Source organism: Taudactylus pleione, unplaced genomic scaffold (assembly GCF_031769625.1).
Source record: "Taudactylus pleione unplaced genomic scaffold, aTauple2 ptg000329l, whole genome shotgun sequence".
In the NCBI taxonomy this organism is placed as follows: domain Eukaryota; kingdom Metazoa; phylum Chordata; class Amphibia; order Anura; family Myobatrachidae; genus Taudactylus; species Taudactylus pleione.
Window position 1 is genome coordinate 13,339,700 of NW_028284730.1, and position 19,347 is coordinate 13,359,046.

Here is a 19,347-nt window from a genome sequence, read left to right on the forward strand (position 1 = left end):
AGTGATACTATCAGACTGCTGTTTCTAAACAGTGATACTATCAGACTGCTGTTTCTAAACAGTGATAGCATCAGACTGCTGTTTCTAAACAGTGATAGCATCAGACTGCTGTTTCTAAACAGTGATAGCATCAGACTGCCGTTTCTAAACAGTGATAGTATCAGACTGCTGTTTCTAAACAGTGATAGTATCAGACTGCTGTTTCTAAACAGTGATAGTATCAGACTGCTGTTTCTAAACAGTGATAGCATCAGACTGCTGTTTCTAAACAGTGATAGCATCAGATTGCTGTTTCTAAACAGTGATAGTATCAGACTGCAGTTTCTAAACAGTGATAGTATCAGACTGCTGTTTCTAAACAGTGATAGTATCAGACTGCTGTTTCTAAACAGCGATAGTATCAGACTGCTGTTTGTAAACAGCGATAGTATCAGACTGCTGTTTCTAAACAGCGATAGTATCAGACTGGTTTGTAAACAGCGATAGTATCAGACTGCTTTTTGTAAACAGCGATAGTATCAGACTGCTGTTTCTAAACAGTGATAGTATCAGACTGCTGTTTCTAAACAGCGATAGTATCAGACTGCTGTTTCTAAACAGCGATAGTATCAGACTGCTGTTTCTAAACAGTGATAGCATCAGACTGCTGTTTGTAAACAGTGATAGCATCAGACTGCTGTTTCTAAACAGTGATACTATCAGACTGCTGTTTCTAAACAGTGATAGTATCAGACTGCTGTTTTTAAACAGTGATAGTATCAGACTGCTGTTTCTAAACAGTGATAGTATCAGACTGCTGTTTCTAAACAGTGATAGCATCAGACTGCTGTTTGTAAACAGTGATAGCATCAGACTGCTGTTTGTAAACAGTGATAGCATCAGACTGCTGTTTGTAAACAGTGATAGCATCAGACTGCTGTTTCTAAACAGTGATACTATCAGACTGCTGTTTCTAAACAGTGATACTATCAGACTGCTGTTTCTAAATAGTGATACTATCAGACTGCTGTTTCTAAACAGTGATAGCATCAGACTGCTGTTTCTAAACAGTGATACTATCAGACTGCTGTTTCTAAACAGTGATAGTATCAGACTGCTGTTTCTAAACAGTGATAGTATCAGACTGCTGTTTCTAAACAGTGATAGCATCAGACTGCTGTTTCTAAACAGTGATAGCATCAGACTGCTGTTTCTAAACAGTGATAGCATCAGACTGCTGTTTCTAAACAGTGATAGCATCAGACTGCTGTTTCTAAACAGTGATAGCATCAGACTGCTGTTTCTAAACAGCGATAGTATCAGACTGCTGTTTCTAAACAGCGATAGTATCAGACTGCTGTTTCTAAACAGCGATAGTATCAGACTGCTGTTTGTAAACAGTGATAGCATCAGACTGCTGTTTCTAAACAGTGATACTATCAGACTGCTGTTTCTAAACAGTGATACTATCAGACTGCTGTTTCTAAATAGTGATAGTATCAGACTGCTGTTTCTAAACAGTGATAGTATCAGACTGCTGTTTCTAAACATTGATAGTATCAGATTGCTTTTTGTAAACAGCGATAGTATCAGACTGCTGTTTCTAAACAGCGATAGTATCAGACTGCTGTTTGTAAACAGCGATAGTATCAGACTGCTGTTTGTAAACAGCGATAGTATCAGACTGCTGTTTGTAAACAGCGATAGTATCAGACTGGTTTGTAAACAGCGATAGTATCAGACTGCTTTTTGTAAACAGCGATAGTATCAGACTGCTTTTTGTAAACAGCGATAGTATCAGACTGCTGTTTCTAAACAGCGATAGTATCAGACTGCTGTTTCTAAACAGCGATAGTATCAGACTGCTGTTTCTAAACAGCGATAGTATCAGACTGCTGTTTGTAAACAGTGATAGCATCAGACTGCTGTTTCTAAACAGTGATACTATCAGACTGCTGTTTCTAAACAGTGATACTATCAGACTGCTGTTTCTAAACAGTGATAGTATCAGACTGCTGTTTCTAAACAGTGATAGCATCAGACTGCTTTTTGTAAACAGTGATAGTATCAGACTGCTGTTTCTAAACAGTGATAGTATCAGACTGCTGTTTCTAAACAGTGATAGTATCAGACTGCTGTTTCTAAACAGTGATAGCATCAGACTGCTTTTTGTAAACAGTGATAGTATCAGACTGCTGTTTCTAAACAGTGATAGTATCAGACTGCTGTTTCTAAACAGTGATAGTATCAGACTGCTGTTTCTAAACAGTGATAGCATCAGACTGCTTTTTGTAAACAGTGATAGCATCAGACTGCTGTTTGTAAACAGTGATAGCATCAGACTGCTTTTTGTAAACAGTGATAGTATCAGACTGCTGTTTCTAAACAGTGATAGTATCAGACTGCTGTTTCTAAACAGTGATAGTATCAGACTGCTGTTTCTAAACAGTGATAGCATCAGACTGCTTTTTGTAAACAGTGATAGTATCAGACTGCTGTTTGTAAACAGTGATAGCATCAGACTGCTTTTTGTAAACAGTGATAGTATCAGACTGCTGTTTCTAAACAGTGATAGTATCAGACTGCTGTTTCTAAACAGTGATAGCATCAGACTGCTGTTTCTAAACAGTGATAGCATCAGACTGCTTTTTGTAAACAGTGATAGTATCAGACTGCTGTTTCTAAACAGTGATAGTATCAGACTGCTGTTTCTAAACAGTGATAGTATCAGACTGCTGTTTCTAAACAGTGATAGCATCAGACTGCTTTTTGTAAACAGTGATAGCATCAGACTGCTGTTTGTAAACAGTGATAGCATCAGACTGCTTTTTGTAAACAGTGATAGTATCAGACTGCTGTTTCTAAACAGTGATAGTATCAGACTGCTGTTTCTAAACAGTGATAGTATCAGACTGCTGTTTCTAAACAGTGATAGCATCAGACTGCTTTTTGTAAACAGTGATAGTATCAGACTGCTGTTTCTAAACAGTGATAGTATCAGACTGCTGTTTCTAAACAGTGATAGCATCAGACTGCTGTTTGTAAACAGTGATAGCATCAGACTGCTGTTTCTAAACAGTGATAGCATCAGACTGCTTTTTGTAAACAGTGATAGTATCAGACTGCTGTTTCTAAACAGTGATAGCATCAGACTGCTGTTTCTAAACAGTGATAGTATCAGACTGCTGTTTCTAAACAGTGATAGCATCAGACTGCTGTTTCTAAACAGTGATAGTATCAGACTGCTGTTTCTAAACAGTGATAGCATCAGACTGCTGTTTCTAAACAGTGATAGTATCAGACTGCTGTTTCTAAACAGTGAGAGTATCAGACTGCTGTTTGTAAATAGTGATACTATCAGACTGCTGTTTCTAAACAGTGATAGCATCAGACTGCTGTTTCTAAACAGTGATACTATCAGACTGCTGTTTCTAAACAGTGAGAGTATCAGACTGCTGTTTCTAAACAGTGATAGTATCAGACTGCTGTTTGTAAATAGTGATACTATCAGACTGCTGTTTCTAAACAGTGATACTATCAGACTGCTGTTTCTAAATAGTGATACTATCAGACTGCTGTTTCTAAACAGTGATAGCATCAGACTGCTGTTTCTAAACAGTGATACTATCAGACTGCTGTTTCTAAATAGTGATACTATCAGACTGCTGTTTCTAAACAGTGATAGTATCAGACTGCTGTTTCTAAACAGTGATAGCATCAGACTGCTGTTTGTAAACAGCGATAGCATCAGACTGCTGTTTCTAAACAGCGATAGTATCAGACTGCTGTTTCTAAACAGTGATAGTATCAGACTGCTGTTTCTAAACAGTGATAGTATCAGACTGCTGTTTCTAAACAGTGATAGCATCAGACTGCTGTTTCTAAACAGCGATAGCATCAGACTGCTGTTTCTAAACAGCGATAGCATCAGACTGCTGTTTCTAAACAGTGATAGTATCAGACTGCTGTTTGTAAACAGTGATAGCATCAGACTGCTGTTTCTAAACAGTGATAGCATCAGACTGCTGTTTCTAAACAGCGATAGCATCAGACTGCTGTTTCTAAACAGTGATAGTATCAGACTGCTGTTTCTAAACAGCGATAGTATCAGACTGCTGTTTCTAAACAGTGATAGTATCAGACTGCTGTTTCTAAACAGTGATAGTATCAGACTGCTGTTTCTAAACAGTGATAGTATCAGACTGCTGTTTCTAAACAGCGATAGTATCAGACTGCTGTTTCTAAACAGTGATAGCATCAGACTGCTGTTTGTAAACAGTGATAGCATCAGACTGCTGTTTCTAAACAGTGATACTATCAGACTGCTGTTTCTAAATAGTGATACTATCAGACTGCTGTTTCTAAACAGTGATAGCATCAGACTGCTGTTTCTAAACAGCGATACTATCAGACTGCTGTTTCTAAATAGTGATACTATCAGACTGCTGTTTCTAAACAGTGATAGTATCAGACTGCTGTTTCTAAACAGTGATAGTATCAGACTGCTGTTTCTAAACAGTGATAGCATCAGACTGCTGTTTGTAAACAGTGATAGCATCAGACTGCTGTTTCTAAACAGTGATAGCATCAGACTGCTGTTTGTAAACAGTGATAGCATCAGACTGCTGTTTCTAAACAGCGATAGTATCAGACTGCTGTTTGTAAACAGCGATAGTATCAGACTGGTTTGTAAACAGCGATAGTATCAGACTGCTGTTTCTAAACAGTGATAGTATCAGACTGCTGTTTCTAAACAGTGATAGTATCAGACTGCTGTTTCTAAACAGTGATAGCATCAGACTGCTTTTTGTAAACAGTGATAGTATCAGACTGCTGTTTCTAAACAGTGAGAGTATCAGACTGCTGTTTCTAAACAGTGATAGTATCAGACTGCTGTTTCTAAACAGTGATAGCATCAGACTGCTTTTTGTATACAGTGATAGTATCAGACTGCTGTTTCTAAACAGTGATAGTATCAGACTGCTGTTTCTAAACAGTGATAGTATCAGACTGCTGTTTCTAAACAGTGATAGTATCAGACTGCTGTTTCTAAACAGTGATAGCATCAGACTGCTGTTTGTAAACAGTGATAGCATCAGACTGCTGTTTCTAAACAGTGATAGCATCAGACTGCTTTTTGTAAACAGTGATAGCATCAGACTGCTGTTTCTAAACAGTGATAGCATCAGACTGCTTTTTGTAAACAGTGATAGCATCAGACTGCTGTTTCTAAACAGTGATAGTATCAGACTGCTGTTTCTAAACAGTGATAGCATCAGACTGCTGTTTCTAAACAGTGATAGTATCAGACTGCTGTTTCTAAACAGTGATAGCATCAGACTGCTGTTTCTAAACAGTGATAGTATCAGACTGCTGTTTCTAAACAGTGATAGTATCAGACTGCTGTTTCTAAACAGTGAGAGTATCAGACTGCTGTTTCTAAACAGTGATAGTATCAGACTGCTGTTTGTAAATAGTGATACTATCAGACTGCTGTTTCTAAACAGTGATAGCATCAGACTGCTGTTTCTAAACAGTGATACTATCAGACTGCTGTTTCTAAACAGTCATATACAGCACTGCAACATACTACAATCTTGGGCCCCAGCGTGCACACAAAGACTCTCATCTGTGAGACACCTATTTAGGGACTACAATTGTCTTTAGTGACCGGGATGTTTAGTAAGTTTAGGGATGTAGATAGTTATTTAATAGAAGTTATTTTTAAGCGAAAGGTGCTTAAGGTAATAAGAAGGTGGAATTACATTTAGGGGTTTACTATCTAAAACCCGGTGAGTCCGATCATGTTTCTGCACGAAATGTAAAAGGGAAATGATTTCACAAGCCGTATTTTGGAAAAGCATTGGCCTTTTCGTCCATAAACACAACCAGAAGCGCCGGATTTTAGAATACGATGCTTAGTAAATAAACCATCCTAGAGTAACAGAACTTTAGTGAATTTTATATTTGTGATTGATTTTGACAGTATTGCCACCTAGTATAATACTGTCGTAGTAAATATTATTATTGAGCTAAAAGAAAACAGTAAAGTCGTTGGTGGGATTAAAATAGGGAATTCACTGTAAGGAATAACATTACCTAAACTACTTTAGTGCATGTGATATTGTTTAATTTTGAGCTTCACTAATCATAATTGTTGTACTTGTTGTATTTATGCAAGCCTGGTTGTCATTTTACCTTTTGACCCGTACTAAAAGGAAACAGGCCTGTCCATCTTGATTAAATATAATCCTTGCCCGGTCAATATAAATCAAGTAACCTTTTGCATTATCCTCTCTGCTATTGTGTGGAGATAAGGAATGAGCAACATATCTGATAAAAACAGAGAGCCAGAGAGAGAGTGGCCCCCATTCGTCCACCACAGTCATGTGATAAAGGGGTACCATACAATCTCATTCCATAGAACATACTCACAATGTCCACTTCTGTCTTAACTACACAGCTCCTAGAGCACACTATTGATGAATTATTAATATCATCTTTTATTTATATATTGCCACAAGGGGTCCACGGCTACTTACAAAGGGCCTGATTCTATAGAGGACGCAGGAAAGCATCCTCAAGCAGATTCCCAATTATCGGGGATCTGCGCATGTGCAGGACTCGTGCAGAATGGGTCCTGCAAGAAGGCACGAAGGCCCCCCTATGGTGACATGAGGCGTCTCTTCGCTTCAAACGCCTCCTGAAGTATTTGAATTTTAGCAGGACAGAATTGCTAAGCCTCTTGTGTGCGGCTCTGAAATTCCGACCACTGCTGAACCAGGCCCAAAGTACATAAACAGAAACAGTGCAAACATAACAAGAAAAAAGTACAAAATACTTACAGTATAAAACATTACAGAACATACGATACAAGCAATATAAACAATGCTGATTCAACAGTCATAATACATACAACAGCTAGGGCCAGCTGAACCCAAAGGTTCGGTGCTGCTGTTGGCAATGGGGAGAAGATGTAATATATGATACAAGTGAGGGAATAAACAGCAGATGATGAAAGAGGGCCCTGCTCAAGAGAGCTTACAATCTAAAGAGAACAGTAAGTGAGGAGCATGGAGCAGTGAGTTAGTATAAGAGCTGGACTGCTTTAAAGCAGTGGGTTTTGAGAGCCCGTTTAAAGTTGGTGAGAGAGATGGAGAGTCTGATAGTAAGAATCCCAGTGGTGGGGAGCAGAACAGGTGAAATCTGGGCTTGGTTGAAGGTAATCAGTAGTAGGGGAGGCAGTCATTGACGGAGAAAGGTGGGAGTATAGAGGCAGATGAGGTTGGAAATGTATGGGGGAGGATTAGGTGAGGGCTTTATATGTGAGTGTGAGGAGCTTAACTTGGGTTCTGAAGGGGAGTCAGTGAAGGACCTAGTGGTGAAGAAAGGAAGAAGCAGTTTATTTGGAGAGGAAGATTAGCTGAGCTGCAGCATTGAAGACAGAATAGAGAGAGGCAGGGAGGCCAGATAAGAAGAGGTTACAATAATCTAGTCTAGAGATGACCAGTGAGTAGAAGAGAGTCATGGAAGGGGAGATATATCAAAGTATCATCAGCATAGGTCAAAAGAGGTGATGAACTCACCTAAGGAGGAATTATAAAGGGTGTATAGAAGGGGACTATGACCAGAACCTTGAGGAACACCAACTGATAGTGGATGAGGGTGTGAAGTGTAGTCATGAGAAGAGCCAGAGAAAGAGTGGTCAGAGAGGTGAGAGGACAGCCAGGAGAAGACAATGTCATGCACTTATGGAGTGAAGGTTCTGCAGGCGGAGAGAGTGGTCCATGGTGTAAAAGCTACAGAGAAGTCAAGGAGAATGAGTAGCAGCCTTGGATTTAGCAGCAAGATAATTACGGACTTTAATGAGGCCAGTTTCAGTAGCGTGGAGATGGAAAATGGAGATAGGCTGTAGGGAAGGAGGCTGGATGGGATGGGGAAGAGTTGGACCTAGTGGGAGGTAATATCCTGATGGGTGGATTTAAGTTTGGATGTGAAGTGGGTGGCTTAGTCAAGGGCGGAGAGTGGGGAATGAAGGTGAGGTGTGGAGGTTGCAACTCCAAGGATGCTTTGCAGTTCCAAAAGTTAATGTTCTTATAAAACCATATATACACTTCACCCGATTATTCCATATAACATTCCCTTTCATACAAAAAACAACACTTCTGGCATTAATCTTCATAATATCTGAATGAATAATTCCATCCAACAATTCCTCACCTCACTCCATACACTGTGTCCATAAATGCAAGGAAGATGCCTACCTGCTGGGCCTTGGAGTATGTGATCACCGGAGGACCCCAGACCTTTGTCAGGCTCTGAGAGTAATTAAGACATAAGGGAATGTGCTGGCAGGAGACATCGCCTATTTCTGGATATACAACATGAAGGTCATCACTATAAGATATAAAATGGTAGAGATATGCTTTTATTTTGGCATCTAAAGAAAAATAACTATCTCTGCCAGTCAACCTGTTCATTATAAAATGTAGAATACTGTAGTATTTCCTATTTGTTTGTTCATGAGGTTGGGGTGGTTGCCGTGATTATGGCCAAAACTAGAATAATTAGTACCATATGATATATATATTTATATAAATAACAACAGAATTTATTGATTACCGTTACTCCTATCTGGTCCATAATGTCTTTTGAATGTCCCAAAAAACTTGAAATGAACTCCCCTCAATTCAGATGACAGCTGTCACCAACAATCCACATGTTCACACACACACACACACACACACACACACACACACACACACACACACATCAACACGTGAAAACATAATATATATTGCGTACCAAAAATGTGCCTCAAAAAACACCTGCCTCACAATTTTTTACACCGGGAATGAACACGGCCGCTATAACCAGATGACCCGTGCCGTCTCCTGCATTGTCATGGCACTCTTCATGCTACGCAGGTGACTGAGGTAAGCCACAGCCTTGACGCTGTCTGACTGGACCTTCACTGGACACCCCTGCAGATGCAGCTGAGCTATCATCAAAGCACTGAAGATTGCACTGAGTTCCAGGACACTGATGGGCAGCAACTTCTCCTGACAGGACCAAACTCCTTGAAACTGGAAAACTACCGCTCCCAACCCTTGAGATTCGCATCTGTGGTCACCAGAGTCTAGAACATGACTAGCTGACCGGTGCTGAGATATTTGTAATCCAACCGCCAGAGGAGGGACAGGTGATGAATGACCTGAGATGTGAAAATTAGAGACATCCCACTTAGACAGCAGATCCAACTGAAGATCCCTTGAATGGAACTCCTAACGGAACCGACTCGAAGGAGGAATCAAGCTTCCCCTACAGACGGAATCAGTATGAAATCCTGACAGCGGAAGCCCAGCAGGGGTGAAAATCCCAAAGCTACAAAAAGTAAGTATTAACTAACCTTTTTTTACCCCCTAACCCTAACCTCCCCCCCAAGTGCCTAACCCTAACCCCCCTCTAAGTGCCTAAACCTAACCCCCCCATTTCCTGCAGCCTAATCCTAAATCTCCTGGGGGGGTGCCTAACCCTAATCTCTCCCCAGGTGTGCCTAACGCTAAACCCCCCTTCCCCTAGCCAAATCCCGACAGCGGAAGCCCGGCAGGGGTGAAAATCCTGAAGCTACAAAAGGTAAGTATTAACTAACCTTTTTTTTACCCCCTAACCCTCCTTTAAGGGTGCCTAACCCTAACCTCCCCCCACGTGCCTAACCCCCCTCTAAGTGCCTAAGCCTAATCCCCCCCTTTCATGCAGCCTAAACCTAAGTCTCCCGGGGGGGGGGGGGGGGGGGGGAGGGGGTGCCTAACCCTAACCTCCCCACGGGAGTGCCTAACCCTAACCCCCCCTTTCCCTAGCCTAACCCTTACCTCCCAGGGGGGATGCCTAACCCTAAGTCCCCCCCGGGAGCCCCTAACCCCCCCCCCCCCGGGAATTGGTATGAAATATGCTACGATCGGGATGCCGGGCGCCGGTCACCCAGCGTCGGGGAAATGCCGGGCGTCTAGACGCCCGGCATTTCACCCTTGCCGGGATATGACAGTCGGGAAGCCGGCTGCCGGTATCTAGGCAGTCGGCTTCCCGATTGCATACCCCCCCCCCCGCGTGGCTGTCCGCGCGCGGTTAGCCTTCGATCGGTAAGCCCGGTGTTGGGCTCCCGGCATAGGTCTAATGGCAGGCGTCGGGATTTTGACGCCTGTCATTAGTACCTTGCTGGGATTAGACAGTCGGGAAGCCGGCTGTCGGGATTTCGTCCGTCGGCTTTCCGACTGCTTCCCCTAAAGACACATGCACAAGTGGACTGAAACTGTCATTTCCTCGAAACCAAGAAACGGGTTGGATGGCAAGATTTGTTGAAAGAAACATTTTCTGCAAGGACGTGCTGAACAGCATGCCCAGGAAAAGCAGCCTCTGCCACAGAACAAGATTGGATTCTTAGAAATTCACAATCCAACCATGATATATGAGAGTTTGATGTGTCAGAAGGACTTGGGGGTGAAGGTCCTCCGGGAATGGGGCCTTTATCAGAAGGTCATTGAGATTAGGGACAATAGTCAACCCCAATAACTGAGAGTGAGCCACCGTGACTGCCATCACTTTCGTAAAAAACCCAGGGGGGGCGAAAGAGAGACCAAAGGGCAGAGCTCTGAACTAGTAATGGTAGTCCCATATCATGAACCGAAGGTGGGATTGATGAGTCTCCCAGATAGGAATGTGGAGATAGGCATCCCAAATGTCCATGGATACCAGAACTCCCCCTGCTCCATGCCCGCGATCACTGAGCTCAGGAATTCCATCTTGACTTTCTGGAACCTTAAGTGAATGTTTAGAGATTTGAGATTTATGATGGGCTGTACAGAGTCATCTGGTTTGGGTACCACAAAAATATGTGGCCTACCAGGACAGGTACTACCACACTGAATGCAAATGGGTTCCTCTTCGTCCCCTCGACGTCTGAAAGTAAAGCATTTTTTATACAAGACAGGGAGACCCGTGGAAAAGATTCTCAGAGGAGGAAGACCCAAGAGGTCTATTGTACCCGATGGAGAACATACTCCATACCCAGTCATCAGAAGAGGCCTGAAACCATTTAGAAACAGTGATATTGAGTAGCTCAGGAAAAAAATAGAACCTCCACTGAAAAGGGAAGAGCCTCCAAAGATCGCTGGGATTCTGCATTGGCCTGCCAGGCCTGCAACCAGAGTGCCCTAATACCAGCTATAGCCAGAGGTTTTATCCGGTTATGTTCGGATCTCAAAAACAGCATCATATTGGCTATCCGGCCATCACGTGTTTTTGATAGACAATAAGATAAATCTAAACTTGTGCTAATTTGGTGAAAAGAACAGAGTCAAAACCAAACCGCTCATCTTTACTTTAGAACAGACCTGCATCAATAGCAGCCACACCCAGGTAAGTAGTCAACTTTCTGATGTGCTCAACCAGCAGGAGCAGATCCGCTCGAGGTGTTCCAGAGTGTAGACTGTCCGCTAGTAGGTCGGTCTATATTTCATCCACCTTATTTTCCCAGGTGGAGGCCAAGATTGGCCTAAGGGATGACCCTGGTGCTACGTAAATCGATTTCAGAGTAGATTAATGTTTGCGATTGGAACTGTCCCTGGGAGAGGTTCCTGAAATAGTAGTCTTTTTAGACAACCTGGCAATACGGGGATCCACCAAAGATGGGGAATCCCACTTAGATACATCCACAGCCGGCAGTGGATACAGGATAAACAAGTGCCTGGAAATGTGGCACTTGCGATCTGGATGCACCCACGCCATGAAAAGCAGATCCCCCAATTGAGGAGAAGAGGGAAAGATAACTGACTGATTAAGTTTCCTCTTGAAATAATCAACTTCCTAGTCAGAATTTGAGATATGCAAAATCTGTTGGACTGTATTGATTAAGACTTTGAATCCGGGGACATCAACAATTAGCTTCTGTCACCGAGATCCAGGTCCGACTCATCTAGATGATCTTCTTCACCTTATGATGAACCCTCCAAATTCAATTCCTCCCAAGACTGAACGATACCCGATACCACTCCGACTGGACGCCTCCCTTGAGATCTGGGGGAAAGGTCAAGTAATCGCTCTATTAATGGATAGACATGCACCAACCCTTGCACCGAGTGAGCCAAGCCCTGAGTCCAGGATGGCTCAACAGACTGAGAAAAAGGGAAAACAGGCGGACTTTCGAGTACTAACCCAGAGGAAGGGCCTCCCGAGGGTCAGAGGGGCACAGAGGAGCCTAACAGCCAATTGTGCGACAGCTCTGACATCACCCTGCCAAATGCCACAGCCGCTGTGTTCACAGGCGGGCTCCCACTTGCAGGCACTTCGTTACTCTGAGACTCTGCAGCACAAGCCCCGCAAACAGTCCTCCAGTCAAGACCGTGGATGAAGAAATTTGGTTTTACACTTTGCACAGACAAAAACTTTTTGTACTGCCCCACTCTTATATGGTAAAAGGGCAGTGAACACAGGGAATTGCAATATTCAAATAAACACAGCAAAATGCAGCAGACAGTTATAAATATAGAAGATACAATAAGAGTGCAGCATATGACAAAGTAATGACAGAGGCGCACAAGCAGTAGAGATATGCACACTATCAGAAGTGTTTCAAAGAGAGTCTGACTATGCTAACAAGTCACCACTGACTGGCAACCTCATGCATAAACACATAGGAATGTACAGAAACCCCATTCAGAGGAATACACACATCGACAGCACTGTATCAAAGGAAGAGGAAGGGGGTAGATAGCCTGTTTCAGGGCCCCATTAGAGGAGTCTCAGCGTCCTGGATGGCTGATAACTTTTCAGTGTGTATGCTGCCGCTGCTGGCGGTAGATGACAGTACATGTGCTCTAAGGGGAGGGAGGAGCAGCTCCACCTCTCGGGCTAACAGGCAGGCTTCCTTGCAAATAGGAGAGCTCCCCCTCAGCGAGGGCAGTCTACAAGTGAAAGCTACCATAAAATTAACTGTTGCTAAGCCCCACCACATCCTCCTGCTGCGACCCATTTGTTAATAGGCGCTTAACATGCGACAATAGTGGGATGGCGGTGAACCACGTCTTTAACAGGTGCTGAACCATTGTCCTTTAGCCCGGAGAACGGATCCTACTTACTGCCACTGTCCGCCTCCAATGCACGGTGGAGCTGCACAGTCGGTGGACACTACACTCAGGGATCCTGGACACAAACCTATGTCTGCAGTGGAGATCTCTCCATTGGCTCCAATGTACCGGGCAGACTCCCGTAGCACAGATACAGGAATGGAAAAAAGAAAAAACGCTTGGCTCCATCGGGCACCTAAAGTAAACTGAGGTCAGGTGGGGTGTAGAGTGGGGGGAGGAGTCAAGTTCAAATCAATCAAGATTTAAAGTGCCAGGCTCCACACACCACCATCTACATTCCAGTGTTTCCAGGTTCCACGGTGAAAGATGTAGAAATATGCAGATGTTAGATGTTCATGGGGCCCATTTATCAATAATTGCATACTCAATGCGATCTGGGCGTGATATTAGTGCCCATAATCACATTGTAGTATGCAATCATACCGCTCGGTTGTATTAAAGAGCACCCGCAGGGACAGAGGCTCCAAAAGGAACACGTTCCTGCGATGAGCTGGGACCATGTCAGCAGTCTCCTGTGCTGGGACTCCTGCGCATCCGTGGTGACCATTTCCGGGGAGAGCTCCTCCGGTACCCTCACCCAGCTAGTTTTGCGATGTGTAGCTCATTGGTTACAGTGGCACAATGCCATCTTCAGATGAAAATGTGAATAGATGATAAAGAGATGGCAGCTGCAGTTCCAATATTATAATAGTTAAGAAACTGTGAACAAAACCAAATCATACACAGGAACAGTGGTATCACAAGGGGAGTGCGAAGAGTGCAGGCTACACCCAGGTGTCACCCGCTGAGGGGTGACACCAAAGCGCCAACAAAAAAAAGCAGAGTGCTGCATTATGAGCAGCAATTGGCTCCTAACACAGTGAGGGAGCAGGCACTGCACACAGACTGGTCCCCAGGGGCAGTCCACATCTCCGGGACCCCTGGAGTGACTAAAACGGGGGTTCAGGACGCCAGGCCATGCCTCTACCCATGAGGCCACACCTCCTTTTTGAGAGATCACACCCTTTTTGTCCCGTTGCACGGGGTGTCACCATGGGAGGGAACGCCACCGCACACTAAAAGGTAACTCTCCTGGCCTTAATGATGTATTTAACACATTTATGTTACAACACAATGAATATTCATTTCAAAATTAGTTATTTTAAGTATGTCACATTAAACAGTCTGAAACAGATAAGAATCTTTAATCCCACTAACCTGCAGAACTGAGCGTCATCGCCAGTGATGGCCTGCAAGGCACATGAATCATGGCGTGCGGAGAATAGGGGCGCCAATGACAGCAGCAGGCATGTGCAGAGACACCACGGCTTCAACATTATAGCCTGATGAAAGCAAGCACATATTTATTAGTCTTACTACAGCTAACCAAGTAATGTGTTCATGTTGTGCCTGCTTAAATATGCATACATGCACTGTGGGCTTGATTCAGAGGCACAGGTAATGTCGATAGCGGCCGATGTTTCCAGTTTGAGCATTCATCCGAGTTGAACTGCGCATGTGACCCAATGGTTACCTCTCTAAGCCACAGAACCACTTTCAATGCAAGACACAGTTGCAGTGACACAGATGGCCATGTTGAGATGGACATCTGAGACTCCATAGGGCTGGAGCAGAAAGCCACCAGGGTGAGGATTGAGGAAGAGGTTACAAGATGATAGGTAAATTTGAGTGTCATCAATGTAAATATGATATTGGAGCCCGAAGGAGCAGATGAGTTTTCCAGAGTCGATGTAAAGGGAGAAGAGGAGAGGGCCAAGGGTGGATCCTTGGGAGACACCGACAGGGGGAGGTAAAGGCGAAGATAACATTAAAGGCACATACAGAAAATTAATGGTTAGTGAGATAAAAGGTGAACTATGGGGGAATAAATTCAAGGAAATCAATGGAAAGGAGAGGCTGTAGGAAAACTGCTGATCAATAGCGTCAATTCATCAGATAGATCTAATAGGATGAGAATTGACGCTTTGGCAGTGAGAAGGTCGTTGCTGTCAATTGTAAGGTGATTTCTGTGGATAAAACAGGATGGAGACTAGATTAAAAAGGGTTAAGGAAGGAGCAGGAAGAGAGGAATGAGTAATATATAAACAATAGGCAGAAGAGAGTTAGGGTGGTAGTTAGAGAGAGAGTTGAGGTTAAGTGAGGGCTTCTTAATGATGGGTGAAACAAGTGTCTGCTTGATGAAAGAAGGTACAGTGCCGAACAAGAGGGGAATGTTGGAGAGATGGGCAGGTGGCAATGGGCTTCAGGAGAGAGGAAGCAAAGGAGGTAAGAGGGAATGGGCTGCAGGAGTAAGTGGAAGTGTTAGATGATGAGAACACACAAACTTCATCCCCACTGGAGGGGGACAAGGAAGTCAAGGCGGGAGAGGAGGGATTGGAGGAGGACAGAGGTATGAGATGTCCTTGCAGATGGTGTCCAACTTAGAGGTGAAGTAGGTGGCACATACAAGGACAATGGAGAAGAGGGAGTAGGGAGTAGAAGGTGGTGAGATTTGGGAGGAGATTAGTGCCTTAAGGTAAGACTGTTTAGTGTGGGTAAGGATAGAGCTATAGAAGGAAAGTATGAATTTGCAATGGAGAAAAACGGTATGAGAGCGTAGAGTGCCATGGTTGTTATGCAGATCAGTAGAGGCTGAATGTAACAGCAGTGGCATCAGAATCAAGAGCAGAGGGGAGGGAGCTGTTCTAGAGGGAGACTGTCACGATCCGGAACAAGGAATTCCTCTATGGAGGACAGGGAGCCGGGGGGTTAGGATGGCTAAGAGACAGCTAGAGGAGTGACAGTACTTGTGACTTCAATAAAGGTCAAACCCAGGTGTTGGCTAGACCTAACCAGAGGCGCGGAGTCTAACACACTCGGTGGTCTTCACCAGTGACCCCTCCTATTGGGATTTGGGTTTCGCCGCACCGAGTGAGTAGATCGCGGCCCTCTGGATAGGTAACTGGGAGTGACGAGACTAGTGAATTAGACTAAATCAATGAATGGAATGATGCACTATGAAGTGTTGCAGGATTTAGAGGCAGGATATACCAGGAAGTGACACAGGAGATCCAGGCACAGACTAGTTGGGAGTGACGAGGAATAATGGAAGGTCAGATACTGGATGTTTTGGGTAACTTGGAAGATCTGGACGCAGTGTAATGTAAAGGAAGCTCAGTAATCCAGACACAGAGAGACACTGAGTATACAGTGAACCCAGACTCAAGGAAGTGAAAAGACACTCTGTACATTCAGTCGTGCAATGGATATAACTATACAGGTAACTTAGATTGCAGGTTATTGTATAGGCACTCTGTAGATCCAGTCACGGAATACAAGTAACTGTGCAGGGAACTCAGAGGCAGGTTAGTGAACTTGATACACTTTAGCTTCGGTCACGGAATACAAGTAACTGTGCAAGGAACTCAGACGAGAGTCAGTGACCTTGATACACTGTAGATCTAGTCGTGGGGATAACGGAAGGTGCTTTGTGAATCCAGACGCAGGGAAAACTACTGAAACTAGTGCTTGGGAATAGTACAGGAGGAGACGCAGGAAACTGGTAAATGAGCCGGATCTGGGTAAACACAAGAGGATTAACTGAAGCAAAACTTGAGGTTAAACAAAAGTAAGTCACTAGGAATCCAGACACGGATATGCTAAAGATGGCACAGTTGATGGAGACGCGAGCTGGCTCTAATAGTTTTAAAGAGCCACTCGCAGACTAGTTGTGGTATACGCTATGAAAGTAACCTAGAGCCATGAACAAATACTGGCATCATAATCACTGGGAAAGCGAAGTTGAACAGCAACTTCCTGTTCCTGGAGTCAGACTAAATACCCTTAGGTAGTTGGACATTGGATCAGAGGATCAGCTGAGTGAGGGCAGGACTACCATTGGGAGAGACTAGTCAGGTGATATGGACCAACATGGCTGCTTCCATGCCCGCCACTATGGGAACCAGGACGCAAACACGGAAGCCCTAGCAGACCCCAGGGAGAATACTCAGCCACCACTCACCTCCACTCCCGGCGACTGACCACCTAAGCCCAAGGACGCTGGCGCGGAGGTGAGTAGCGGCCGATCCCAGGCCACATCCTGACAGAGACAATTTGCACAGGACATGAGAAGTTGGAGATAAGAGAGGTGAGAGAGTTTAGAAAGGGGAAGAGTAAGGCCACGTCAAGACAGTCAAGCTTATGGCAAAGGGAGTAGATGACAGGTGGTGAGAGAGTCTAGAGATGATGGTCAGAGATAGGGTAAAATGGAATTGATGAAATCCTAGATGGCACAGTAGTAGAAATGTAGATCCAGGATGGGAACATTGGAATGGGAGGAGGTGGTCATTAGTTGAGGCCAAAAGAGGATGAGAGGAAGAGAAGTTTGGAAGCAGGAGCTTCAATGGGGTTTATAACTGGTATATTAAAGTGACCTGGCTTTTTAAGTGGTATATTTAAGTGACCTGATAACAGAGATGAAAAGTCAGTGAGGTAAAAGTGGGGCAGTCAGGCAGCTAAGTTAAATAGGAAGTGGGAGGTGGGGCCAGGGGTAAAGTAGATGGCTGCTACATGAAAATAGTAAAAAGCAGATTGAGTGGACCTCAAAGGAGGAAAGAGAGAGAGAACTCTCACGCCAACCCCTGGCGGCCTCCAGAGCGAGAAGTGTGGGATAAAGAGAAACTCCCCAATGAGAGATCAGTGGGAGAAGTGGTGTTGGACAAGAAGAGCCAGATTTTAGTGATAGCTAGGACATTAAGCATCAATATTATGCTTAGTGTCAGTATATTTAGTGATGGGATCAGTGCAGAAGGAATGGAGAAACTCAAGGAAAGGAGGTTGTAATCATAGAGCATGAAGAGTTAGATGGAAAAAAAAGGAGAAGCTTAAGGACGAAGACAGGAAGAGAAGTTTGACAGCAGCAGCATCTAAGAATAAGCAGTGGGGGAGTAAGGCAGCATAGTTATCAAAGTACTAGGAGACAAGACAAGGGGGACGATAAATGACCACAAAAAAAAACTGGATTGGGTCCAAGATTCTAATGTAGTCAATCTCAAAGGAGAAGAAGAGAGAGGGTTCAGAAGGAATGATCTGGAAGGTGCATCGGGGAGACAGTGGGATGCCTACACTGCTGCCTTACCAACCTCCAGGTCTGAGGTTATAGAAAAAAAAAAGAGACTCCCGTAAGAGAGAGCTATAGGTGAAGTGATGTCACAGGAGAAGAGACAGGTTTCAGTGATGGCAAGGAGGTTAAAGTAGTTGTAGGTGAAGATATTAAGAATGAAGGTCAGTTTATAATATTTCAAAGTGCCAAGGGGGCCAAGAATATGCTACTGTGCTAATGACCTCCCTTACAACTGACTGTGGTGGGGAAAAGTATCTGGCCTACATGCTCATTATTGTACGTGAAAAGCATGGCCTAATCCAGCAACCAGCAGCTCTGCAAGGAAAACTTTAGTGCCTCAGTATCTGGGAGGCATTGATGAGCAAACAGAAGACACTCTCACATTGCTTGCCGCCTTCTGTTTGAGATTTATAATAATCTGTATATAATACAGTAGTTAGTCAACACCCTCTCACAGTCTGGGATCACTACTTGCTAATCTGCCTACACTCCTACAGACAATCCTAGCTATGGTGCCCATGGCACTATGGGACTCCTTATGGAGAATCAGTAGAAGCAACCAGGATTGTATATAGGAAGAGAGAGCCAAAACATGTGAAATGATCTAATCCTGGGCTTTTACACAGATTTGTTTATGAAACATGTATGAATGTGGATTTAAATAGCATTTATTATAATGGACTGCGTTATTTTGGAAATTTAGTATTACCCTGGCACTCCGTAATCAAAGCACTTGTGTATGAAGTATGTACCACCACAAGCTTTAATAGCTGTATGGAGAGACAACAAAGATTTACTGTGCATATGTGCAGATACATTTTCTCCTGAATGTATTTGTAAAATTATTACAACCAGCACATTGTAATAAAATAAAATATTTTTAAAAAGACCAATACGTAGAAAATACGATAAATATACATCATATAAAAAGCTGTCCTGTGAGCTTGAGCTGTTCATACTAATTTCATCTCACTTCTACTGTATTTGACCAGTGTATGCATCAGACTGTCTCCCTGTCCCTGTGTAGGTGTGACCAGGAGGCTGCCTCTCTCTGCTTAGATGTGACCAGTTGTCAAACTGTCTCTGGCTGCCTCTCTCTGCGTAGATGTGACCAGTAGTCAAAAT

At 43.7% G+C, this 19,347-nt stretch overlaps 1 protein-coding gene across 1 annotated transcript in view; it reads right to left on the reverse strand.

Annotated features, from left to right (window-relative positions):
• PEBP4 (phosphatidylethanolamine binding protein 4) overlaps positions 1–19,347 on the reverse strand; it is a 105,519-nt gene that overhangs the window by 82,279 nt on the left and 3,893 nt on the right. The window contains exons 2-3 of the mRNA XM_088443269.1: positions 14,319–14,443; positions 8,244–8,376 (exon numbers count right to left, since the gene is read on the reverse strand). Coding sequence (XP_088299395.1) covers positions 8,244–8,376; positions 14,319–14,437 — 252 coding nt within the window. The 5' untranslated portion in view covers positions 14,438–14,443. The remainder of the gene's footprint in view (positions 1–8,243; positions 8,377–14,318; positions 14,444–19,347) is intronic.